Source organism: Corvus hawaiiensis, chromosome 5 (assembly GCF_020740725.1).
Source record: "Corvus hawaiiensis isolate bCorHaw1 chromosome 5, bCorHaw1.pri.cur, whole genome shotgun sequence".
Classification (NCBI taxonomy): domain Eukaryota; kingdom Metazoa; phylum Chordata; class Aves; order Passeriformes; family Corvidae; genus Corvus; species Corvus hawaiiensis.
Window position 1 is genome coordinate 46,540,203 of NC_063217.1, and position 9,808 is coordinate 46,550,010.

A 9,808-nucleotide genomic window follows, 5' to 3' on the forward strand; every position below is an offset into this window, starting at 1 on the left:
GAAGCAAACTTAGACCCAGACCTTCATGAGAAATAGAGAGAGAGCTGACAGTCTATGGGTCAGATGCCCAGCAATGTTACACATCAGGGAACAACCAAGATTTAAAAAAAAAAAAAGAAGCCTTATTTTGGTCTTGTTTTTCATAACCAGAAGAAGATATGCTTCCTAGCCAGATGGAAGAAAAAAAAAAAAGATAAGAAAAGAGAAAAGAAAAACAAGTCAAGAGGAGGAGTTTTTTTTCCAGACATTTGTGCTTGTCTCTTTAACTTCTGCAAGAGATGGAAGGCATTGCAATTATCCTCTTGTACTGATTAAGTTGTTAAGATGTTTTCAGTGGCTTAGTCAGTAGTGAGAATTAGCATTAATTTTTCTTTCTTAAACCTAATGGATCTGCCAGTGAAAAAGCTTTATTTCAGTATACACTGTAGGAACTGAAGTATCATTTAGAGTGAGGAAAATCTACAGCCTTTTTGTGAACTTGATTTAAGATATTATAGTATTTCCGTGGGGCACTATCAAGGCTTTTATAGTTCATGCTGGCCCTCAGCATGAACCAGACCAATTTCACCCATCAAGTATGTTAAAAGTTCCTTCCATATAGGAAATAAATACATGCTTGTATGAATTAAGTATCCTGGTCTAGCCTCTGACAAACTGTAGTGTCATCCTTGCAGACCATTACTTGACCAGGAGTGGGCATTCACAAAGAGAAATAGCAGTCTCTTGAGAGTTGAGTAACAGGAGAGTTTTGTCCTGACTGGCAGTGGGTGAAGTCAATGGCTTCTGGGGCCTGGTTGCATAGTTTTATTAGGGGACTTTCCAGAGAACCTCCTAGTGCTCATCAAGAAATTGCTTTTCTGGGAGATGGCCTAATCCCTCCTGTTGCAGAGAGGCAGACTGCCTTTGCAGTCCTTCTGCATCCCATTACCATGCTTGTCTGCAGTGGGCAATTGGAGCTGTCTGGAAAATAAGGACAGTATGTCTGCTGGGTTATACTGAGTGTGTGCAGTTGGTAACCTTCAGGGGTTTGTAACTCAGCCAAGGCTTGGAATGTGCCTGCAAGAATACCAAACAGCTCCTGTAATCCAGGGCTGTGTCCCTGCCAGAGCGGTGGCCTCCTCTGAACGATGGTGGACTGTGTATTGGTTTAAAAGTAAATATTTCATTGCCTCATTGCTGCATTTTCAGTTTAGGTGTAGCACATGAAGACTTTATCCTTTTTTTTCCCCCAGGAGCCCAGCTTTAATCCAAAAATCTCTTCATTTTGTTTGCATGCAGGGATCTACCGCACAGAAAAAAATAAAGGCACATTGTATGAGCTGACTTTCAAAGGAGATGCAAAACATCAGTTCAAGAAGATTGTTTTATTCCGGCCATTTGGTCCTGTTATGAAAGTGAAAAATGAAAATGTCAATATGGCCGACACACTTATTAATGTCATTGTGCCGTTGGCCAAGAGAGCCAGCAAATTTCGGCAATTCATGCAGAATTTCAGGTGGGTTTCCTTCAATGCTGCCTTTACTTTTTCTTACTTGGAAAGTAAGATGCACTTTTAGGAGTTATCAAGACCTCACTCACTGCTACTTTTACCTAACGGTTCGTTGTGCCACTAAGTGATTTTTGAGATTACTGAAAGGCATTTGGTTGCTTAATGCATTGTGATTAGCAGTAAAGGCAATTATATTGCAGTCATCAGGGTTTCTGATTTGTATGTACCTGACTTAAGAGTCTCATTCTGTTTGTTTGGCACATACAGTTGTGGCAACGTGAGAATTTCATGCAGTGGTTGCAAAGGAGCATTTCTGAGGAAAAGGGGAATCAGTGCTCCAAGACACTTTGCCAGGCTCCATTAGATAAAGTATTAACGCAACAAAAGGCAAGAAGGAAATGTATTTGAACTTTCAGCATAGTTACTCTTAAACTTTTATTTTTCAGCACAGAGATGATGTTCAGAGGGAGAAATTAATTGAGATGTAACTTTAAATAGCTGCCCAGAAAAGACCATGTTATCAACAGATACTGACTCTTACAATGGGATCTGTTTTGTCTAATTACAGCCATCTAAAAATAGGCTCCTTGTCTAAATTAGTCTTCTGATTAGTATTCTGATTATCTTGTTTTAGACTGGGAGAAATCGCCCTCTGGTCATGCTGATCTCTCTGCTGATTATAGATGAACTCTTGCTGACTAAACTTCGTGCAAGTGAGGCATGATTCTAGCGTTTGTTCAAATTGGTCTTACCCTTGGGCTACGTGTTTGATTTTTGGTTGATACTTAGGTTTTAGTAAATGCCAAAGATCTGAACTCTGGAACATCTGTTACAAAAACTCAAGATTATGAGGTAGGGTATTATAAAAATACCTCTTCTCATATTCTCCTAAGTGCTGAAGTTATTGCCTGCCTGATCATTCTTCCTGGGGCAGGATGGCCTCTTTTAATAGTGTCCTATTAATATAAGAAATGCTGCTTAGAGAGCTTGTACCTAATCTGGCTGAAAGATAGACTTCTGTCCCTTCTAAGAGAGACAATGAGCTGCTTTGTCAGGACAAGGATGTCTGTCAGTAAATCATGTCCCCAGGAATGCCTCTGAGGTTCACCCTACTCTGCCTTCCCCAGCTGCTGTAGGCTATATTGAAGGAAGCTAACTTCTGGGATAAGTCACAAATCTATCTCTGTTCTCCAGGGAAGTGGGCATTCAGCAGGATGGGAGAATTCACCTCACTGTAGTTTACTTTGGAAAGGAACAAATGAATGAAGTCAAATCGATACTTGAAAATACCTCTAAGTAAGTAACTGAACATCTGGTATGTGCTGTTCATACACAGTGATCCTATGTGAAGTGGAGACTTGGTAGCTCAAAACTCATAGTTGTGCCAAAAGGTTCCAAAGTGCATTGCAGAAAATAGCTCTCTTTTTGTATCAAATAAAAATGGTGTTACCCATAGAGTCCCATATCTGCGGTTTTGTGAACTGCAGAGCAGATTTTAACTGAATTTACCTCAGTGCAACTGCTTTTTTCCTTTTTTCCTCCCCCTCCCCCCCCCCCCAGTGGTAACTCTTTAGTTCTTTGAAAGTGGCTTTAGCTGTTAGGACCGAAGGCTGACTTCCAAAGGCAGGTGGAGACAATTTCAGTAGAGCATAAAGGATCTGGATACTTTTGGCCAGTTCTATTCTGTTGAGTTTGTTTACATAGCTGTGTTTGTCAAGATCATGTGGCACTGCAGCCTTTTGCTTGTCTTCTCTGTGTAGGAAGAGCACCCTTGTATAGATACAGTAATGTGACCACAGGTAATTGAAATTTGCATACTGAAGATACTTTTGTTAATCTAAGACTTGTTGGGATTTTTGTGAGACCTGCCCAAAGAAAGTCTGTGACAGGAATGGTAGTGTGTGAGTACTCATGTCAAGCTCTGAACGTAGATAGACATAGTGGAAATCTCCTTAAGAGTCAAACAGGACATCTCTTCCCTCCAGCTGCTCTCAGAACTGTGATATTACAGATTTCTAGGTTAATTCTTTCATATGGGGTTCCCACCCCTGATTTATATTAAGAGCTGGATGGACAGAGGAAGTTGCTGAATATTTTCCTTCTAGGTCAGCCAACTTCAAGAACTTTACCTTCATCCAGTTGAATGAAGAATTTTCCAGGGGCAAAGGATTAGATGTTGGTGCTCGATTTTGGAAAGGAAACAATGTTGTTCTCTTTTTTTGCGATGTGGACATATACTTCACAGCCGAATTCTTGAACTCCTGTAGATTGAACACACAGCCAGGTACTGCTTCTCATGAAGTACATTATCTTTCAACGGGTTCTACCTGTTATGTAAAATTCCTCACCACAGTATGCTTGCCTTTGAATTGGTAATGAAGCTACTGCAAATCAGTTGTTAACAGTTCCTGCTCCCACTGTGAATAATCTCTTGCCTTCAGCACCTATGCTTTCTGGAACAGGATCTTTTTATTAATTATATCCTTGCATTAACATTCTTGTGGAAAGAACATAGGCTCAATGGAAAATTTGTGTGACTTTGTCTGGATTTGCTCAAGCCTGGATTGCATCTTGTAAGAGACAAGTGTGTTTTATACAGTAAAGAAAATAACCCATTGTCATTTCCAGGGAAGAAGGTATTTTATCCTGTTCTCTTCAGCCAGTATAATCCCAGTATAATTTATGGTGACCATGATTCCATCCCGTCTTTAGAACAGCAGCTGGTAAGTACATGCTTCTCTGAATGCCTGCTTTTATTTAACAAAGCATTTTTTAAAGGTACTTGTGCTCTTGGATAGCATTTCCCTATTCCTTGTGCACAGTGACCACCGCACAGACAAAATTAACTACAACACTCACCTTACTGTGAGTTCTGCAGGTATGTTTCACTGGGAAGTGTCTTGGTGCCATTTATTTTAAACCTTTTTGAAGTTTTTACATGGAAACTAAAAATTTAAAACATTTTGGGTTCTCTGCTAGAAGGTATTTCCTAGCTAGTGAACAATTCCTCCATGGTGTGCTATCTTGGAGTGACAGTCCTTGACTTGCTCTGATTTCTTCCTTGCACTGAATACTATTTCCATTTGAAAAACTGACATTTAGAAAAAGCAGACCTGTCCTCAGATCAGTCAGTGAAAAAAGAATTCCGGGGGCCATCACAGTTATTCCCCCACTTATTTGAACACCTTACAGTGGCCTTTCCCATCCCACAGCTCATGATTAAACTGCCTGTGAGCAGACAATGTGTTTCTGAAGTGTCTCAGAGTCAAATCACAGGCTTGGAGCTGTCACTTTAATCTGGCACTGATACAACACAGCACAGCTGCATTGATTTCCATCTCACCTGCTTATTTTTGGTGTGAAAACAAAGCATTATTTTTAACAACATTGCCATAAGGCATATGATTAAGACATGTATGAGTTTCCTTGATGAGGAGGGAGCTGTTGTGAGGAAGAAAGAGCACACAGACGAGAGATTCACATGAATGTTAGTGACCGAGCCATTGCTTGGTACTGCTGCAGACACTGTTCTCCATTCCCTTGTGCTCTGGTGTTGCACTGTTGTTGAACTTAAAGGCCTGATAGAAGGGAGTCTTGCTTCTCTCCAGAGTCAGTGGGTCACAGTCCTCTGCCCACTAGTGCTGCTAAGTGGCTGAATTTTCAAATTGAAACGTAAGCCAGCTATGCAGCTTCATTCAGTTCCTCCGGGCCAGGTCCTAACCTGCCACATCTGCCTCTTTTACTGCCAGGCATTGCACTTACTAGGGCTCATCCTGTCCCAGGCTGGACACTGTCCCCAGAGCATGCCAGCTTCTATTATTGTTCTGGGTAGGTAGGAATTAGGGGTGGTCTGAGCCCAGGGACAGTCACCACTGAAAAAGATCCCTTGGGGTCTGAGTCCAGTCTTCTGTCATCACTACCCCCCCCACCTTGTACAGTTCCTCTATAAAAATGAAGAATGAGAGTTTGAAAAGTCCATCCAAAATATTCTGAAGTATTTTTTTGTCTGCTGCTCTCTGTGTTATGAGACATAGCCAGAAAGCCTTTTACTGAAGAGTCTGGAAAATCCCTTCTACCGTTTTTTTCTCAGAACAAACTTGTTCTGATCATACCATGGGATTCACATAAGCTTTTCTCTCTCTGCTCAGAGCCTGTCAGGGATCCTCAAGGTTGTAAGCATTGTGCTTAGGGAATGAAATAGAGTTTAGCTCTCAAGCTAGCATAAATTCCACAAAGTACATTGTCAGGATTGTGAAAGTATTTATAGCTAATATTTGAATCATAAAATGTGATGCTTATGTCAGAAAAGCTTATTGAGTTAAAGAAGTACAGCCAATCACATTTTTATGTATATTTTTAGCCCACATTAGTTGCCAGGCATAAGGTCAGATCTCTGCCAATAAAACAAGACAGTGTTAGCTTTCCGTCCTGGAACTTGGGCTGCTGAGGAGAAAAAAAGAAGGCTTCAGAAATCTTTGATAGAATTTGATTTGTGCAGCAGCCACTTGCACTAATGGAAAATAATAATGCTAATACACGAGTAGCTTGCTGAGAAAGGGCATCATGATGGCGACTTCTTGTTACAGTGCAGACCTGACAGATACAATCTTGTTTCCTTTTAATTGGCTTCTGCAGTGACTTGGATTTTTCAAGGAAAGGAGAAATGAGAAATGATATCTATAACAATGTGAGCAGTAAAATAAAAAACATTTGAAGAGACAAGAGTTATGAACAAAAAGGGGAGGCATGAACAAGAAATCAGGAGAGACAATTTTGGAAGAGCATTTCTTCATAAAGGAAATACTGGGATTTGTAAATCCAGAAATGGAAATTCTCTTTCCTCATCTTCTGAAATTCTGTCACAAGGGAAGTCAAGATTTTCCAAAGCAGCTGCTAAGGGATAGGTTTCTAACCAGGCATTCAGGAGTGTGAAGTACTGCTGACTTGCTCAGAGGATTTAAATGCCTGTCCCAGCCTCTTGAAGCTCTTGGATGTCTCACCAGGTTGGGTTAGGTCACTCATATGCATGAATTATGACCTTAAGAGATCTGTACTTGGATATCTGCTTTTCAAAATTATAGCCATGGTTTCTTAGTGCTCTGATTTTCTACCTGTAATACATAATGTTTTCATTGTCCATCTCAGGAAGGCAGACCATTCATTTTTACAAAGGCTTTTATGAGACATATATCTATCACCTTACATATCTGGAGTTCAATTTTAGCTGGATGTAGCAGTTCTGTAATGGAAAATTATTCTTGTTACTCAAAATTAACGTAGTCAAAAGCTGTTGGTTGCGTGATCAGATTAGAACCACTGTTTTCTTCCAGAGCTCTTGTGGTCCACAATGCAGATGCCACCATCTGCTCTGACAGCAGAGTCTGGCTTCCCTGGTTTACCAATATGTTTCTTACATCGGGTTTGAATTCCACAGAAACAATTTTGGAGGATGCTTTGCCTGCAAAGAAGCAAACTCCAGAGGTGTGATATTGTTCTACTTGGTCTACAACAGCAGGAGTGGAGCAAAACCTGATTGTTCTGGATCAGGGGCTTATCTATGATACCTAAGAACACAGCTGTTTGCGGGGGGAGGGGGGACAGATGTATGCAATGTATCTACAAAAACGAGTTCAGGACCGGCCATGAATTCACATGGGGAAGAATAAAAGGGCAGTTGCTCCTATTTCTGACCACATTCAGGTCAGAATGCTCATTCTGAAAGCATTTCTGCTTCCATGTAAACATTCCTTTCCCTCCATGCAGATTATTAAAAAAGAAACTGGATTTTGGAGAGACTTTGGTTTTGGGATGACTTGCCAGTACAGATCTGATTTTATCAACATAGGTAAGAAAAATACACTCCAATACACTTGCCTTTTTGCTAAAATGTAGACAATTATGATCAGCCTCCCTTTCCTTTGCCAATATGTCTATGTCACTAATTTGCAGCAGTGCTGTGGTTAGATGTTCAGGCTCTTCCTAGATGCCATAGAGGTTACCAGAATCTAAGTACTGCTTACAAACAAAATTACAAACATACAACTTTTGTTTGGTAGTGAAAGATTTGAAGATGAGCAGTTTGATGTTCACAGAAGGTGTGTGTGTTTTAAAGAGCTGACTGGAGCCAGAAAACAGCTATAGCGTCTAGTTTGCTAACATATATTTCTAGTTTTATTTCGAATTTTGTTTGTGACAGGTGGCTTTGACCTGGACATTAAAGGCTGGGGTGGTGAAGATGTGCATCTGTACCGCAAGTACCTTCACAGCAACCTCATGGTGATCCGAACGCCTGTCAGGGGTCTCTTCCATCTGTGGCACGAAAAGCAGTGTCTGGACGAGCTGACTCCAGAGCAGTACAAAATGTGCATGCAGTCCAAGGCCATGAATGAGGCTTCTCATGGCCAGCTTGGGATGCTTATTTTCAAGCAAGAGATTGAAACACACCTGCATAGACAGAAATTGAGCAGTAAGAAGACATGAATCCAGAAAGGGAGGTAAAAAGCCTCTGAATTGGACTGTAGGGTGTTTTGGAAAAGAGTTTTTAACCAGAACATTTGGAATGAGACTGAAAGAGGATGGAGATTCCAGCAGAATGGCAGCAATAGAAGAGGGGAAGTGTTTGTCCTCCCTACTTTTGTTTTTATTCTAATGGAACTTTTAAGTATTCCATTATCCTGACTGTTCAGCACTTGCTTCTGGGTAAGACATGAACACTTGATGAGATTCAAGGTCATGTCACAGAGACAATGAACATTATGTGGTATTATGTGGCCAGTGTGGTATTCACACTAACAAATGGATGTGCTTTTCCTTTGAAATGTTTGTAAGATGTGTACAGTTATTTAAAGGATTGATCTTTTGGTGGGCCAATAATTAGGAGTTATTTTCTACATCTAACTTGACATACCTAAAAAGGGCTATTTTTGAATAAGTACAGACTCCTGCTCTGAGAAGGACATCTGATTGTTAACGATGGTAAAGCTGGAGTGACCCAAAATACTTTTCCTTTAAGGGGCTGGGATGGGGAAACAGCAGCAGTGCAATAACACAGCATTCCCAGTTCATCCAGAGAAAGAGGTATCTCAGAAAATGCTTTCTAAATTTCAGAAAGAGAAAATCTTACTGGTCAAGTGTGATGGTTGAAAAATGCTGGAAGATACTGTTTGTTCTCCTCTGTGGACAGTGAACAAAAAGCAGTGAGCCACATCTGTATCATGTAAATCAGATGGTGTATTTCTGCTTTAGAATGCTGTATGTATCTCAAGATTTATTTTTAAGTGAAATTTGTTTGGCTTGGGAGTTCTTTTGCCATACTTCAGGTTTTCTACTTCTAGCCTTACTAGGAAATAGTACAGCCTTCCAATGGTTAGAAAATGCTCTGCAGATCTGTGGTCCTATGGATGGGAACTGGGTTCAGATACGTGATTTTTCTATACAACCTGGGCACTGGAAGGCAGAAGCTTTATCATGCTGAAGAAAAGAAAATACATATCAATTTGCAGTACTGATTTAGCAGGAGGCTTTAAAGTCTGAATGCCAGATACCAACAGTGATGAACATTTTCTGACTTCATACCAAAGTATTCCTTCTAAACCAAATACAGAGCCTTGGCCAGGGTATAGAAAGCTTTTTGTAATTAACAAAATAAATTTTTGTGATGGATTGCTGGACCCTGCAAATTCTCTTATGATAATTATAGGTACTAATTGTAAAAATTAGTCATATTCTTAATAGGTTTTTTTGCAATTGCCTAAAACTGTTGAAAGTCTGAGTTACTGCTCTTATAAAGCATTTTCTTTTAATGCTGACTGCTATTTATCATTTTAATATATACTAGCCAACAAAAACTGCATGGGCTTGGAAATCCCATTTGCTTACCTAAATGCCATTGCTTGGAGCAGTCTCTTAGTTTTATAGATTCAGATTAATTCAAGGCAGTCTGAACCAGATTCTAGTTTGGTTTTTGGCTTGTAAAAGCTGGGGGAAGAAACATAGCACTGAACAATGAAAGGTAGCACTGAACTCTTTGTTGTGCTGCTGTGCAGTAGGAAGAGCGCTATGAACCTCTTTTGAAAGCACTCCATTGCAGGATCTGCAGACAGAGACCATGCTGCTCTAAGTACCTTTTCCTTGGACACATTCATATGTATTTGTCTTTTGTTGGTGCAAAGGATCTGCATTGCACTTGCCTTGCAAAGCACCAAGCGTCCGAAACATTGCAAAAGTACAAAAAGAACAGAAACTTTGTATACTTTAAAACCTCAACCCCAAAATACATCACTTACCATAGAAACTTCAGCAGTCACTCAAGTAGATCCT

The 9,808-nt window shown here is 40.2% G+C and overlaps 1 protein-coding gene across 4 annotated transcripts in view; it reads left to right on the forward strand.

Annotated features, from left to right (window-relative positions):
- The window catches only part of CSGALNACT1 (chondroitin sulfate N-acetylgalactosaminyltransferase 1), a 44,641-nt gene extending 35,490 nt beyond the window's left edge, over positions 1 to 9,151 (forward strand). For all 4 annotated transcript variants that reach the window (XM_048304789.1, XM_048304785.1, XM_048304788.1 and 1 more), the window contains 6 exons: positions 1,279 to 1,495; positions 2,684 to 2,785; positions 3,595 to 3,773; positions 4,118 to 4,212; positions 7,253 to 7,334; positions 7,686 to 9,151. In XM_048304789.1, coding sequence (XP_048160746.1) covers positions 1,279 to 1,495; positions 2,684 to 2,785; positions 3,595 to 3,773; positions 4,118 to 4,212; positions 7,253 to 7,334; positions 7,686 to 7,969 — 959 coding nt within the window. In that variant the 3' untranslated portion in view covers positions 7,970 to 9,151. The remainder of the gene's footprint in view (positions 1 to 1,278; positions 1,496 to 2,683; positions 2,786 to 3,594; positions 3,774 to 4,117; positions 4,213 to 7,252; positions 7,335 to 7,685) is intronic.
- The last annotated feature ends 657 nt before the right edge of the window (positions 9,152 to 9,808 follow it).